The sequence below is a fragment of the Pleurodeles waltl genome, chromosome 8 (genome assembly GCF_031143425.1).
Source record: "Pleurodeles waltl isolate 20211129_DDA chromosome 8, aPleWal1.hap1.20221129, whole genome shotgun sequence".
Classification (NCBI taxonomy): domain Eukaryota; kingdom Metazoa; phylum Chordata; class Amphibia; order Caudata; family Salamandridae; genus Pleurodeles; species Pleurodeles waltl.
This window is the reverse complement of record NC_090447.1, coordinates 122,960,951-122,977,859: the sequence shown is the minus strand read 5'-3', so window position 1 is coordinate 122,977,859 and position 16,909 is coordinate 122,960,951. Positions and strand designations below refer to the sequence as shown.

Below are 16,909 nucleotides of genomic sequence, written 5' to 3'. Positions count from 1 at the left end.
ATGCCTTTTTGAGATATAATGGGGTATAGATTGTCAAGAATAGAGTCTTAAATCTGATGTATAGCTTCATGAGGAGTCATTGCAAATTCCTCATAGTTGCAGAGATGTTACCCATTCTCTTTAAACTGAGGACGAGGTGAACTATTTATTTAATTTTGTTCTTGCTGTCGATTCTTTCCACCTTCCCCCTTCACCTTCCCCCCCGCCCCTCAAGTTTCTTGACAAGCAAGGGTAGATTCCATTTCTGTGGGTGATACACTGAAGAAACAAAAAAGTGATGGATAGAATGCTTGAATTAATCTCAGGCACTGGTAATTACTCGCTCCCAGTTGATTGTCTTTTTTTTTGGCCATCAGATCGGAGTCAGACATCTGTCAATAAGGTTTTGTGCTGCTCTGTTATAATCTGTCCAGCCTGAGCTAGCAGTCCTGGGTCCTTCTAAACTGGAGCACTAGCAACCACATACCCATTTCGACCTAGTTAGACTTTGTCAGCGAAGTATAGCCTGAGTCCTGTGGCACAGGGAGCATAGGATCCATGACTCGGCATACCCATCTCACTTAGAGCATCATACTGAGGAAGAAGTAGGAACGGGAGGAATTCTTGATTTTAATATAGTCACTGGTACTTACTCTGGGCTGCTCTTAGGGCTTCACACACTGAGGAAATGCAAAGTAATCGGTCTCAGGTTGCAGTGTTCCCATTTGTCTGGCCCTTGGCCAGGCAGTCCAGGCCTGGCTGTTCATATTGGAGCATGACCAAGACTGATTTATGTGAGGAATGTCTTTGTCTAGAGTGGCAAAATGATGGACTGGTAAGTAGCTGAGCAATCTCCAGTGGGTGAGGTTAATTCAAGCATTCTTTCCTTCATCTTGTTGTTTATTGCTGTAGGCAAGTCATGACTACTGGATTACAGTGAGAATTAATCAGATCTCCTTAAGAAGAGGGGGAGCGAACTTTGCATGAACCTTAGATAGTTAAAATGGTCACCTCATGACAGCATTACATTGAGGCACAAAACAACCCAGGTTGCAAACTTGATGTTAGATGGTTAGATGGGGGTGTGGGGTCCTCACAAGTGGAATGGTATCTAAAACTACAGGGTTTAGTAGCATCAAGTCTAATTTAATTCATTCATGCAGTGGTGTTTTTCATTCATTCAGCAAGTGCAAGAGGCAGCAGACAACTGCTCCCTCTAGCTGTCTCAAACCTACTGAAGTGTGCCATAAATAATTATTAATGGTGTGGCTCTGAAGAACCTTAAGTAAAGTTCCTCCGTACTTAATTTGAGCCGGTGGTTTCCAGTGCTCGGCATCAGCACTTTATTGTCAAACCCAGCTCCTATGATAGCCTGCCACGTGCTGGCTATGTTTGTATAATTTTGTGAGGAGCACAAGAGCAGTATTTTAATAATAATTAAATATACATTAAAACCACTAATTCCTGACACTGAAGGTATAACAATAGCTTGGGTGGCATGTATTAGTCATTTTGAATGTATATTTAAAGGCTGAATTGTGTGATGGCCAGGGGTGATAGTACTGTCTTTGGTAGCACTGGCAGGGGCAATGGTTTTTGCAAGCTGGTGTGGGCTCCTGACAAGGGGCCTGGAATGTATTTATGTACAAGCTAAGCACTGGGGTTCATGCATTAGAAAGGCCAAGTGACAAGGTTGACCTTGGGGCACTCCATACAGGATGATTGTGGTTTATGTGAAGTATGCAAGTTTCATGTGGTGAGAGCAGTTGGAGAGAAAGGAAGCAAAGCATTTAGAGTGGTTGTAGGGCCTTTTCTAGGTGCTCCAAGGCAGTTAGTGGTTACTGAGCATTGGTTTTAAGAATTAATGGCGCCTTTCACTGGTATTCTGGGGCCACAATACTCTTGCACCCCAACTGGATGACCAGGTACTCCTGTTTAGCACTTGGCTGTCTCAGGTCAAGGAGCGTTGAGCAGTCGAGGCTTACTCTGTAAGGTGGTGTGGAGTTAGAAACTGAAAATGCAGGGTGACACAATACAGTCAGTCATCAACTTTATTCGGCCAATACAAAATAGCCATAAAAGTACATAAATATAAATACATATTCAGCATAGTCCTATCCTAATTCATAATACAGATACTAGCTAACCATAGTAGATAAAACAAATAGACATAATATATAACAATGCTGACACAGCAACCCAAATTCAAAATAACAATAATCATAAATAGGAATAATAAAAAGCAAATTATTGCACTTATCAGATTCACCAGAGATAGAAACAAGACTTTTCCTAACTTGTATGGCATTTAAAATATGTAATGCTACCCAATGACATGCATGTAAATTGTTAAGTGTTAAAAATTCCAGTGCCACCAGATGAGTTCTTATACTGTATTTCCTAAAAAAGGGTTTAAGATAAATTCTAAGATGTTCATAAAACTTGCAAAATAACATAAAGTGCAAAGTGCTTTGTTTACTTGTCCATCACAGGGGCAACTAGATGTCTCATGAGGACAAGACCTAAAACTAGGAAATGCTACTAAATGATGTGCTATTCCTAGTCTTAGTCTTGTCAGAACAAACACCAAGTTTATAACCTTTTCTTCTTGCCTCCAATGAAAGGGACATGTATATGTCAACAGTGGACTTTATGGATTCATTTGTTTTCCTGCCGTCCAACCTATATTGCAAAAAAGTGTTCTTTATAACTTTCTATGATAATATCAACACTTCCTCTAGGTCTGATTTTATAGTTATGCTGAATACAGATTTAAAGGAAGAGTCAATAAAGGCGAGCCATGGAATACGCAGAGCGTTATCTAATTTTAAACAATCTAGGATAACTTGCTTAGTGAAAACAGTTTCCTCTTTGGACCAAATACTACGCCATAGGAGCAAAGGGCTCACCTGCAGCACGGCCTCCAAGAACTGGAGACCCACTTCTTGATGTTCAACCTAATTAGATGCTGAAGTAGGTAAACAATCCAAACGTTTTAAAAAAAAATATTTTCCTCTAATTGTAAAGGGGTGCTTTTTGTGTACCCCCATACACCAACTCTATACACTACCGTGGATAATGCTCTAGCCCTGTAGATGTTAACCACAGTGAATATGGGGAAACTCCCTAAATTACTAGCAAATCTAAAAATAGCACAAGAATTCCTTCTTAGCTTATCCTTACCTGAGTGAACATGCTGTTCCCATTACTCAAGAACAATACACCCAGATAACCGAAAGAATTAACAGTAGTAATCTCCGTATTATGGATATAAAAACTCCTGCATTTCTTTACTTTTTGGCCACAGACCAAAGTAAAAGTTTTAGATTTGTTAATCACCATACCCTTTGAGGTCATGAACTATTCTAAGCCATTCATTAGTTTTTGAAGCCCCACTGCGGTCCTAGAAATCAGGACTACATCATCAGCATAAAGTAATGCGGGTACCGGCCGCCCTGCCACATACGGCGGGTCCGCCTGAATTTCCTGCAGGAACTTGTCCACCCCGTTAATATATAAAGAAAACAGTAATGGGGCGAGTACACAGCCTTGGCGAATACCTCGTCCAATCTTAAAAGAGGTGGTGCATTCTCCCAGTTGCCCAAAGCGAATGTTGCATGTTAAATCTGCATATAGGTGGGCAATAAAGTAAATGGTATATCTTGGGGCACCCATATCCAGTAATGTGGTCCAAAGAAGGGCATGCTCTACTAGTTCGAAAGCACTACTAAGGTCTGCAAAGCAGCGGTAGAGAGACCTTTTGTGGCCTTTGTATAGTTCCCTGTCATCAAATCTAGGTTAACGCATTCCTCAATAATGCCCAGTCCTGTCCTAGATCCGAACTGGGTGGGTGAAAGAATATTGTTATCCAATGCCCAGTCATTAATTCTTGCCAAAATGGCCCTACTAAAAATTTTCATGGATGACTCCAACAAAGATATTGGACGATAGTTTTTGGGATCAGCTTTATCACCTTTCTTTGTTTATAGGTATAATAATCGACGTGGTCCAGGACATCATGAAATCCCCAGTAATGGCTATATTGAATAGCCTAGTCAGAATAGGTACCCAAAAATCACTTTTATATTTAAAAACATCCACCGACACCCCATCCAGGCCTGGGGCCTTTCCCCCGGCACTAGCTAAGATAGCTGATAAAACCTCATCCATGGTAATATGTAAGTGGTTGGGGTACCCAACTCCAGTTGACTAGTTATGTCTACTGGCCCACTCCTTTTCTTAGAGACCTCTGAAAAGTGGTCCACCCATGCTACACAGGATACACTAGAGCCCAGTTCAGGAGGCACCCATTTGGACAAAAAGGGGGCATTTACTATTTCCCAGAACAATTTAGTATTATTTGTATCTGTCGCCAATGCCAAATTTGTCCATGCCTCTTCCCTCAGCTCTTTCTTTCTTCGCTCCAGGGCTTCCCTGTATTTTACCCGCAGTGACCTAATCGCCACTGGGTCTCTGGGTGACATATGAAGGGCTAGTTTAAGATTTCCCCTAGCTTTGGTACATGCATGGTCAAACCACCCTTTATTCTTCTCGGTCTGCCTAAATTGAGGGTAATATGTCAGAAGACTCTTAGTATGTACAATAACTTTACTAAAACTACTAAGCAACAGTGAGGGTTCAATCTCCTCTTGTAGGCAGTAGTTAATTTCGGGCAAACACCTTAGTACAATATTCTGTAAAAGGTCAGCTGAATCTATATCTTTCCATTTCAGTCTCACCCCATTTGTTCTGTGTGCCACTGTCTGGTTTGCAGTAATTTGGAGCTCATCCTTAGAGCCCCAAAATACTGTTGAAAGAATAATCGGATTATGATCGCTCAGTAATAACTGGGCAGTATAAGGAGTACAACATACATTATTTGCAAGTGATGACACTACAATATGATCAATTACAGATGAAGAAATAGTACCTCTAAACGATGGCATTACCTCACCATTAACACCATGTTTACATTCCATTAACATCAAATCATAGTTAGACAAAATCATATTGAGCGCCTCTCCATAATCATTATGACAAAAATGGTCATACCGTGCCCCCTCATGACTGGTAAGTCCACAGGTTCGTGATAGTGGTACGGAACATGATTGGATGTTAAAATCACGACCCATAAAATGATAAAATTAGAATGAAAAAAACTTTAAAATGTATGTAGGTTCTGATCTAGAGCATGAACTAATCTGCAGCGGGTAGAATCAAAATCATTATTGTAATAATTAATTAATACCACATTAGTCATACTCTTATGCTTCAATCCGAACAATTGAAAGTTTGGAATCTCCCAGGAGATCTTTTTGACCACTGCAGGGAGTTTATTTGAAATAAGCACCTGGAGCCCACTCTTAGCCCTCTCACATTGGGAACGAGTAACTGGTAGGAAACATGAGGTACATCCTTGCATATGAACTGGGGAAATGCACCATGTTTCTTGGATACATACCAGGTCAAGTTTATTAAAGATGTTACCCCAGTCCTCTGTCTCAATCTTTCTACGTAGACCTTGGACATTCCATGTAGCAAAGTTATGGCGCTCTTTATTATTTCTAATATATTCATTATCGCCATTCCTTGCCTCTATTTGGCTATTGGTGCTTTAAAAATTTCCAATTAGTTACCTGTTAGAATTATTGATAAAGGCCTCGGGGTCCGCCCCTTCTGTCCCCTGCATCTCTCTGGGGACATTACTAAAACCAATAGACATTATTATGACACAATACAATAGGGATTTAGTACACACTAGACAGAGTTAAATGTAAAAAGAAGAAGTGCCTAATATATTCTGGGCCAGAATTACCTTCCCAAACACTATTGGAGCTTATTCACACTCAGCGCTGTACTTCAGTTTAACGCTGAGGCATTCAGCTATGCTATTCTGTAGAGGGAACTGCTAAAATGGCTGAAAACTGCAAGGACTTCTCCAGCCAAAAACTTCACTATGCTTCTCAAACTATTACCACAGTTATTTCAGAGGGGACTGTAACAGTGCTTGATGTTTTTCTGCAGTGATTTAATGTTGATAATACCGAGAAGTGTGTTGCACCTGCTACGAAACCCAAGATGCTTCAGTAACTTACCACCAAGGAATTACCTCCTGCTATGAACAAACCTTTCTGTTAAATTATATGGTAGTGTTTTGTGGGTGACCTGTTTTCTGGTCTCCAGCAGACAGCAGTGTTGTGGAAATCCAGAAGCCTATTAACTAGTTGGTGCAGAGGTGTGGAATTTAATAAAATAGCTAAGTGTCCATGTGACAAGTGGCCTCATAAGTCTACTAGTCCAGAAAAAAATGTACTTGTCCCTTTGGCACCATTTAGTCTGGCAACAAATTATGGCAGTAATCTCATTATATTAGACCTCTGACAACAGCCCCTCTGAGTGTTGCAGAGCTAATACTATGGTATGGCTTGATTACGAGCAGTTTCCTTATTTTGCCACCTTTCTGAAGATCTACATACTGGGGTGGACGAAGTGGTAAGCAATAGCTCCAGGGTTCAAATGCCCTTTTGAGTCTGTGCAAACCTATGAACTTGAACGTTTTAAGGGTTTTCAACAGCTCTTTACTAACCTTTTCCCATACTGAGAAAGGTTGGAAATGTACTCCCGATAAGGGCAGAAGTAAAACTTTTTCCAAGGTTGTGAAAAAAGTGGTTGGAGGGAAAATGAACCTGTAAACTCTCAACAGATTTCCACATGAGCAAATCTACACATATTTGCTTGTGCTAAAAAACAATTCACAACTATTTTCTAGGAGTCCAATTTCCTGGTCTGCTTGGGTAAAGTCTTGTGAATGAATTAAATACATAAATCTGCACTGATGCAAAGATATCTACTCTGGGTGCACTTTTGTGACTTTCTTTAAGAATTGGGCCCCTAATTAGGTCTGGTGTTAACCAAGGCATTTTGTTTTTATCAATCTTTCTCTCTCTCTCCATCCGTCAGCTGGCTTCACCGTGAGTGATCACAGTCTGCTCTTGCACAAGGAGCATATCGGCACACAAAGTACTTTTGTTCAGTGTCAGGAACTACTGTGACAATGTGTGCTTTTTGATACCAGAAAATATTTTTGCCTTTTTTTTGCCAGTGTTTGTTACAATAGTGAGGGCCCAGCAGCCCCCACAACAATGTTTTACAAAAGCTATGTCAAAACAAGGCACGCATTGACAAAACCAAAAGACTGACCATCATTGTTGCACCTATTGACTTTGCCAATGATTGTTTCTTTTCTGGTATACCATAATCTTATTGAAACTGGTTACACTGATTTTCCATTATGAAATTTTTTTGGAAACAATAGCATGCATCAACACATTTTTCTAAGTGATGCTTCAAAGAAATGATACATAAAATATAACCGTAATCTAGCAAAACATTTTTTCCTAGTTGCATTTTTTGTGAACATTTTATTTTGAAAGAAAATACTCGTCAATCTCGCTTTCAGGTTTCTGCAAATATCTGCATTTATTCAGAGAAGTCTGGCAGCAATATAAGTAGCCTCATATTGTTAAACTTTGCAAATGTGTGCTCGTTTTTTTTTTCTGGAACTACCCGAGCTTACATTTAGTTGAAGCATTCACCTTAATAATAAAGGCTTTGCATTAATGAACCATAAATACAAGAATGACCATATGGACACACATATGACCGACTGCAGACAGTTCCCTTCCCTGCCTCATAATGCGGTGCTGTAAACTGGCAGCAAAGGGGTTTGTGCTGCAGGGGGTTGGACCTACTTGTCCAAGGACAAAATAAACATGTAAACTTGTTGTCCTTGACCCTGAACAATATGTCCTTGGCGTCAGGCTACAGGAATTCCACACCCCTGCAGTGGCATATCGAGCTGGCGGGACATCTGGATAGCTGCTAATTGTGGTCTCCTGTTCCCCAAAAGGCACGCAAAATTACTCTTCTCACAGGCTTCCCAAACTATATGCCGTGTCCATGTAGGAGAGTGGGGAGACAGCAGCACTTCTACTTCTGATTCTGTTATATTCCCTCCTGCTTTGCAATGTGGGACCTCCTTGGTTCTGTATAGTCAAAAGATGAACTGAGTACCAGTTGCTGAGGCCAAAACGTATCCTCTGAGTAAAAAAAAACAACAAAAAAAACAAGTAGAATTGGACCATTTGCAGGTACTGCAATTGTTACAATTCTTAAGTGGCCTGCTAATCCTGGGGAGATATGTTTCATGAGTTGATTAGCTCATGTCCAGGTCGTTCAGCTCTGTTGGCTTCCCTGGTAATGACTTCAGTTCACCCGGGAAGGTGTACAATGGCCTCAGGCTTGAAAAAACAGAAAACATAAGGTCATAGTCATAATTTTGTGGAAGATAGGAACAGAGAAGGTTTTCCATATGGAAGGGAGAGCCCTACTTCTTCAAATACCTTTATTCACAGATGTGCTTTTAAGGACATGGTGGGCAGTTTTCCTTACCCACCAAGCTCATGTAGTAACAGGAAGGGGAAAACTGTAAGCTGATATTTAAAGTAGGACAATACCAGCTCAGCATACAGCACATGTGTGGACTACCGTGGACTCCAGCAGTCACCCATCCATCCATCCTTTCACAGTGAAACACTTGTACTGATTAGGCATCCTCCATGTGCATCTTAGACATGATGAAAGCCAAAGGGCCTCAGATATGAGAGACTACGTAGATGTTTACTTTGGAGGAGCTGGAATGCAGTCTCATCAAAGGCCAACAGTAAACAAGTGTGGGAAAGAAGCCTCTTTCTAGCATGGTTACCCCCATTTTGGCCTGTTTGTCAGTGTTTGTCAGTGTGTTTTACTGTCTCACTGGGATCCTGCTGGTCAGGACCCCAGTGCGCATAGTTTGTGGCCTACATGTCAGTATGTTTTACTGTTTTGTCAGCATGCTTGACTGTGTCACTGGAGTCCTGCTAATCAGAACTCCAGTGCTTATGCTCTCTCTGATTACAAATTTGTATGTGCATACTGGTAACCCAGTATTGCACTCCAAATTGGCATACTTGACCCCCGCTTATAAGTCCCTAGTATATGGTAGCTAGGTACCCAGGGCATTGGGGTTCCAGGAGATCCTTATGGGCTGCAGCATTTCTTTTGCCACCCATAAGGAGCTCATACAAACACGTCTTCAGGACTGCCATTGCAACCTGCGTGAAATAGTGTAAGCACTATTTCACAGCCATTTTCACTGCGCCAGGTCACTTATAAGTCACCTATATATCTAACCTTCAAGCCTTGAAAGCTAGGTGTGTAGTACCTGTGTGAGAGGGCAGCCCTGTTAGGTGCATAGTACCTGTGTGTGAGTGCACCCTTGCACATCGTCCAGGCCCATTTTCCCGGACTTTGTGAGTGCGTGGCCGCCATTATAAGTGTGCACAACATAGAGGTCAATACATAAATGTAGCTCCACAATGGTAATCCCAAACATGACCATGTGAGGTGTCTAGGAACTGGCAATTGTACCCCCATTCCAATTCTGGTGTTAGGGGGGCAATTCCATCCACCCTGGGGGCTCCACCATGGACCCCCACTACTACCAAACCAGCTCTCTGAGGTTTCCACTGCAGCCCCAGCTGCTGCCACCTCACAGACAGGCTTCTGCCCTCCTGGGGCTTGAGCAGGTCAATCCCAGGAAGGCAGGACAATGCATTTCCTTTAGGAGAGGGGTGTTACACCCTCCCCCTTTGGAAATACGTGTTAAGGGCATGGGAGGGGTATCCTCCCAGAGCCTCTGGAAATGCTTTGAAGGGCACAAATGGTGCCCTCCTTGCATAATCTAGTCTACACAGGTTCAGGGACCCCCAGTCCCTGCTCTGGTGCAAAACTGGACAAAGGAAAGGGGAGTGACCACTCCCCTGTCCATCACCACCCCAGGGGTGGTGCCCAGAGCTCCTCCAGAGAGTCCCTGGGTTCTGCCATCTTGTTTTCAGGATGGTCAGGGAACTCTGGGAGCATCTGAGTGGCCAGTGCCAGCAGGTGACGTCAGAGACCCCTCCTTGTAGGTGCCTACCTGGTTAGGTGACCAATCCCCCCTCTCAGGGCTATTTAGGATCTCTCCTCTGGGTGTTTCCTCAGATTCCGTTTTGCAAGACTCCAGCAGGAATCCTCTGCAACCTCTGCTTCACCTTCTACTGTCGGATCAACCTCAGAACTGCTCCAGGAACTCTACAACTTAAAGTATCCAAGAAGGCTACTGCAACTCTGTAACTTCAGCAGCTGCAACAGTTTCCAGGTCGTGCATGTGCCGAAGACTGCCTGTTTTCATCCTGCACCAGAATGACCAAAGGACTCTCCAGTGGAGTGACTGAGTCACTTCCCTGCTTCAACAGGCACCTCTCTGCAGCGACGACCGGTACTCTGGGTCCCCTCTCCTGACGACGAGTGCGGATCCTGGAATACAGATGGTGGACCGAAGTGATCCAGACTGTCCAAAGGTCCAACTGTCCAAATTTGGTGGAGGTAAGAGCTTGCCTCCTCGAGCCAGACAGTACCTCTGTGCACCGCATGTTTTGCAGCTCCTAGGGCTTCTGTGCGCTTCCCCAAGGAATCCTTTGTGCACATTGTAGCCCAGGTCCCCAGCACTCTATCCCGCAATGCTCATCTCCCTGAGTTGTTCTCCGGCGGCATGGGATCCCTTTGTGTAGTGCTGCAACAACCACGATTTGCAACTCCTTTGTCCCAGTGTCCTGGGACTCCTGTGGGTGCTGCCCAGTATTCTGAGGGCTCTCTGAAGTGCTGAGAGCCCCCTCTGTCTCCTCAGTCCAAGTTGAGACCCCCAGGTCCCTCCTGGGTCCAGGTAGCGCCTTTTCCCACCAAACGCGTCTTTTGCGTGAACCAAGGCTTGTTGGCGGAATTCAACTACAAAAATCAGCCTGCATACATCTACTTAGCGTTAGACATCTCTTGCACCAAGCAGGAACCCGCAGCTGTCTTGTTTGGTCCATTGCTGACTTTTTCTTCCAACTGGAAAATTCACTTTTGCACCTTCATCTGGGTTAGCAGGGGCTCATGTTACTCCTGGACTCTTCAGCTGTTCTTGGACTTGGTGTCCTCTCTCTGCAGGTCTCCAGGTCCAGGAATCCATCATTGGTGTCTTGCAGTCTTGCTTGATTTTTTCATAATTCTTTATCACGATTTCTAGTGTGTTCTGAGGAAACTTGCTGCACTTTACTCCTGCTTTCCTGGGCTCTGGGGTGGGGTACTTTACTTACCTTTGGTGTTTTCTTACACTCCTAGCGCCCCCCTACACACTACTCTTGCCTAGGTGGGAAAACGACATTCGCATTCCACTATTTTAGTATATGGTTTGTGTTTCCCATAGGCCCATTTTAACCTATGGTGATTTTCACTATCTTTTCACTATCTGCACTATTTTATGACTGTTTACTTACCTGATTTTGATTACTAGTGTATATTTTATGTGTATTACTTACCTCATAAGAGAGTATAGTCTCTAAGATATTTTTGGCCTTGCGTCACTAAAATAAAGCACCTTTATTTTTGGTAACACTGAGTATTGTCTTTTCTTGTAAGTACTGTGTGAGTACGGTGGTATTGCAAGACCTTTGCATGTCTCCTAGTTCAGCCTTCGCTGCTCTGCCTACTGCTACTTCTAGACACTGCCTGCATTTCACTAATAAGGGGTAATAAGGGGTAACTGGACCTGGCATAAGGTGTAAGTACCTTAGGTGCCCACTACAAACCAGGCCAGCCTCCTACAACAAGGCCTGTCCCTGGACTGCAGATTAAGCTGACACCATAGTCAGTCTCTCGTGATCTGGGTCAAGCGGACGCAGTCACTTTCCAAGAAGAGGAAGTGACATTGGGTACCCATGCATACTTCAGAACCTAGATATGCTGTGTCACTTGATTTAAAAGAAAGTCCCACAAGTAGGCTCTCATGTTCGATAGGCTTGTTGAAGCAAAGAATACACAGAGCTTTACAGAAAAGTACAAGGGCATGTCAGTACAGTTTCACAAAGCCATGCAGAAAACCTCTGTCCCAAACGTTTTGCTGTTAGTAGCTATCGTTTGATTCATTCCTTAGCCAAAAAAATAGGAGGTTGTGATTGGCTGTGTGAAGGTATTACTGGATGAAAAGGATCAAGGCCCATGAGACCCTGATCTCTGGTGAGTAGCTCTTTTATGCCATTCTGGGTGGTTGTTCCTGTGCTCTCTTTGGGGCAGAAGCCAGATTGGTAATTACAAAGGAGGACTTTTATTTCAAGGTGAGAAGAGACCTGAGAGGGTTCATGGGTCTTTGCTGCGTAGGAGAGTCCATGTAAGAGACTAACTTTCACAAGACCGATGGATGTGTTGATGAGCTGTGTTAGGAGAGATTATTGCACTGAGTGTGAGGTTTGAGCTTGACCGTCCTTGAGTTGGAGATGTCAAAGGAGGGCAATGATGTATAGAGGGACTTTATTGCCCTTTTGACATCTTTTTCTTTGATGGGGGATCTCAGAATGGCAGGAATTGGGAGGAGAACAACGCAAACGTCTAAGAACTAGGAGATATAGCAGTATTGGACCAGAGTTTCTTGAACTTGACGTTGAAGAACTGCATCAGGCTCCCACAAATTTATTGTGCGGTAATGAAGGTAGGTGCTACTTCAGTGGTTGTCCACTCACATAGTAAGCTGAAACATTTCTTGGGAGAGTTATCCTCGTTGTTGATGTGATTCTGTAAATAGAGCTTCATTTCTTGCTGCAGAGGTATTACATACCCCTTCCCCTGTAGACAGAACAAGTATTGAGGTCACTAACAATAGTGGATTCTCCCCATCTTGTTTATAAGGCTCTGACACACATTTCCTTTCAAGAACTCTTGTCCACCTTCTTGTGTGGTATTCGTGTAGTAGTATTCCGTAGTATTCATGGGCCAGATGTACCAAGGATGCTAACCATCCCAAATACTGTGATTCTGTGCTTGTGAATGTGAATGTTAAAATGGTTTTTCCTATGTATGCATCCCATTTTAGGAGTCAGAAACGTTTTTCAGAGTCCTAAAAATGGGATTCTGAATAGGTATTGATTTGGTTTCTGGTAGGGGGCAGTTGTAGGTGTCCCCTGCAAAAATCGAATTTGTGTCCTATGTATCAATGTTTAAAGACAGAAAGCTGGTTGCAAATCTGAAAATGTACCAGAAGCTAAAAGAAGGGGTATCCTTTGTAAATCTGAATTTTAAAAAAGTTATGGAAGAGTAGGATCACTGCCACTTCTTAAACTTAAAACGAAAAGAAAACTTTTTTTAATGCAGCCCCTTTTCCTGCTTCGGGCTGCTTTCATGAAGTTTGGTTCACAGACGTTTAATCAATAACAATGTGGCCTCCTTACTTTTGAAAAACACCATCTCTGATTAAGTTGAATCAGATTCAGTCGCAATTTGCAACCTAACTAATAAATATCAATTTTGTAGGTCGTATTACATACGTCCCAACATTTTATGCAGGGAAACAGGAGATTTTGAATCATAAATTGGGAGAATCTAAATTACCCATTGACTTCTAATGAAGAAAATTGTATTTCAGGCGGGAGACCGCTAAAATAAAGCATTTTTTCCCCTGAAAAATCGGGAGTCTCCCGTCTGAATCTGGTCTATTGGCATGTATGGTACTGTGACTCAATCAAGCTCCGTTGTTTTATGAACTGACTTGTTGGTACATAGGTCGGTTTGTGAAAATATTTACTGGACACAAGAAAACTGTTCATAAACTGCGACCAGTATTTTACAAGCAGTAAACAGCACACCTGCACCAGGTTTAAGTGTCTCTCTCCCTTTATTTAGAATTTGGACCCAGCTAAGATAAGCCATAGCTCTAAGGCACCTCTCCCAGATATCCCAGAAAATTACAAACACCATAATTAATTATTAGGGAAAATACTCGCTACTTCCCCTCTGCCAGTTGCCTGCTAGTGGTAAACGCTGAAGCCACAAACGCATCTGTCCTGGGGGTGGACCAGACAGACACCTGGTCATGTGATGACTGGCGATGGTTTCCAGGCTGCTGTGCACGTGCCCCGGCTGATCTGTCATTGGAAGAGAGTCATTTCCCATAATAGTTTATAATCCCTGCGCAGACACCCTGCAGCGCTCTTTCAGGGCAAGAGGAAACAGTTTGCAGACAGAACTGTCTATGGAAACAAGCGGAGCGCTGTAATAACTCAGCGAGAGCCATGAAAGCCAGAACTCTGTCCGTATTCGTGTCTGTTTGCAAAAATAGCTTAACGCACCGCGCCGTCTGGCATTAGAAAGGAACAAACCTCACCTGACGAACGTTCCGTGCGACCATTTTCTTTCCAACGTTAGACGTCTCTCATAAGCTTGTTTTCTGTTTCTCACTTGGCGGCTGAGGAGATGTATACATTTTTCCTCTTGTGGCAGATATAGTTTGTTGCAAGGAGTAATATTTCAGCCTATTAGCCTTGTTATCAGTATTCACCAACAGAGGCCTCCTTACTCTCCGCGTGTGTCATCTAGCATTGTCGTCACTGATGTTTGTGTCTTTTTTGTATCAAATCCAGGGCATGCCGGAGCAATGGGCTCGACTGCTGCAGACCTCAAATATTACAAAATCGGAACAGAAGAAAAACCCACAAGCAGTGCTAGATGTCTTAGAATTTTACAATTCCAAGAAAACCTCCAACAGCCAGAAGTATATGAGCTTTACAGGTAACTCATCTGCCATAATCTCAGCTTCTTTAGAACCCCCTTCATAACAGATCTTACAAAACATGACAACAAAGCATGTTTGTGGAGGTGTGCAGGCACCTAATGTATAATTAAAGTCATGGCATGAGTGCCCCTGAACCTAACTAAATTGTTCTTCTGCAATTACCATTATGACACCAAGTTGTATTTATATAGCGCTCACAACACTTGACGAGGCATTAAAGCGCTTTGCGGCGTATAGCACTCTACTGTGGAGCCCAAGGTTGGAGGTAAATCGGCAGTAGTTTAGTAATATGTCCTTCCAAGTAGGATTATTTGTGAAATGTTTATTCAGCTGGTGTTCTTGACTTCTCATGCGTTTACTCTATTATTTTGCATAGGGATAGATTATTAGATTAATTAAAGTGGATTGATAAAGGGAAGATGTGAGATGTTATTTGGATTGCTGAACACGTTTGTCTGTTAGTTGAATGAACTGGATAGATAGAGAGAAGGAACTGAAAAGCATGTTTGAGAGTCTATTGTAATCTGAAAGGTTTGGGAAGAGTCATAGTGGAGAGAAACAAATAACGCGCGCGTGTATGTGCGTGTATCTATATATGTATATATAGATACACACACAAAGATCTAAGTATATACGTATATGTATACATATAAACATGTTATACATAGTTATAGCTATCTACAAGGCATAAGCTCGTAGGATATGTAACTTTTAGTGTGTGCTTATGCATGTGTAATATGGGTCTAGTCATTGTATAGGGATGTACCTGCATATGTGATTATGTATATATGAAATGTGTGTGTATATGCATTTATATATTACATAGAGAGGGGAATGCGTTTTATGTCTGTACACGTCTGGATTTGTGAATATGCCTAGGTGCCTGTAGATATAGCTATGTACTTGATATTATGCATTGCACAGCGATATTAGATTACAATATACAGCAAAAAAATAAACATTTCGTATGTACATAACTATAAATGTATGTTTATTCATTGCATATGTAAATACCATATATATGTACATGAGTTGTCTGTATGCTTTCTATAAGGATATAGAAAGATATTTAAAAAAACAAAAAATATCACTGCATATATAGTCAAGCATAGCAGAAATGTGTATGTCAGGGTATGTAGATGGGTATGTATATGTGTTTGTTCTTCTGTTGATAAGGGTATAAATATATAGATTTAATGGTTAAGATGTGTTTCATCCTAGGTGTTTAGGATGGTGTCAGTTAAATTTCTCTTAATTTTCCATTAAGTCTGGGCTTAATAACCAGATCGAATACTTTACACAAAAAGCACACATGAACAAAGTAAAGCATTGGTAAGGTGTACTGTCCAACACCGATGTAGTTGTTTTATTTGTTTGTTTAAAATATTTATAACTCATGGTAAGACAAAGGGACAAGAAGATTAAGGTAAGAGGTGTGGAATTTTCCAAAATAGGTACTTGCCCTAGACATGGTATTCTAAAGAAATATACTTACTGTTGTAAAAAAGAAAAATCCAGTTGTCCTTTTGGTGGCGTGTAGTGACGTGGAAAATTATGGCAGCGCTGCCATTATATCAGTGTTCTGATAGTAGACCCTCTGATTATACCAGGGATCAGGGTTTGGATACTAGCCGGGCTCCGATTATGTAATAATGAATTAAATAATGATACATAAAAAATTCATTGTTAACTAATTATTACCTAATTAACCTCCCACCCTGTACCTCTACAAACAAAGCAACCTACACCTAAAATATAAATAATTAAATCAGCATTACACAATATACATAATTAATATCAATCACATACTTAAAAATGATTGATTATTTAATAATTAATTATTACTTAAGTAACTTCCCATTCTACCCAAAAAGCATTATTCCAAAATGGTGGAAAGAAAGCCTCCAGTCTACTCCGGCTTTTGGGCATTAAGTCTGCCTTTGGTTGGCACTAGTCAAATCAGCAGCTTATATATCTACTTCAAGCTCCCTTTAGATGACCTCTCCTTCTGTTATTCCCTGTACGCAAGAATTCATGGCCTCTGAAGAAAGACCTGCATGAAAAGACCACTTCCCCTTAGGCTTGTTCTTTGAAATGTGAGGAGGCCTGTCTGATCGCAGCCTTTTTCTTTCCCAACAGGATCATTTTCTATCCAGCAGAGACGTTTCAAAATGTTTATTGAAAGTCTTAGAGGTCAGGCTTAGAGAAACTCTTGCTAGCTGGAGTGTTGTGGTTGTCTTGAACTGTCCA

At 41.9% G+C, this 16,909-nt stretch overlaps 1 protein-coding gene and 1 long non-coding RNA gene across 4 annotated transcripts in view; one reads left to right on the top strand and one right to left on the bottom strand.

The window, feature by feature from the left end:
* Positions 1-16,909, top strand: part of PAK1 (p21 (RAC1) activated kinase 1) — a 296,992-nt gene that overhangs the window by 186,806 nt on the left and 93,277 nt on the right. For both annotated transcript variants that reach the window (XM_069203912.1, XM_069203913.1), the window contains exon 5: positions 14,508-14,655. In XM_069203912.1, the coding sequence (XP_069060013.1) occupies positions 14,508-14,655 (148 nt within the window). The remainder of the gene's footprint in view (positions 1-14,507; positions 14,656-16,909) is intronic.
* LOC138249801 (uncharacterized) overlaps positions 1-16,909 on the bottom strand; it is a 76,765-nt gene that overhangs the window by 13,163 nt on the left and 46,693 nt on the right. Inside the window, exon 1 of one of the 2 annotated variants that reach the window (XR_011194845.1) lies at positions 14,252-14,513. The exons of the other annotated variant lie outside the window; for it this stretch is intronic. This is a non-coding gene — a long non-coding RNA (uncharacterized lncRNA). Of the gene's footprint in view, positions 1-14,251; positions 14,514-16,909 lie in introns of those variants that run through there. 2 annotated transcript variants of the gene reach the window in all.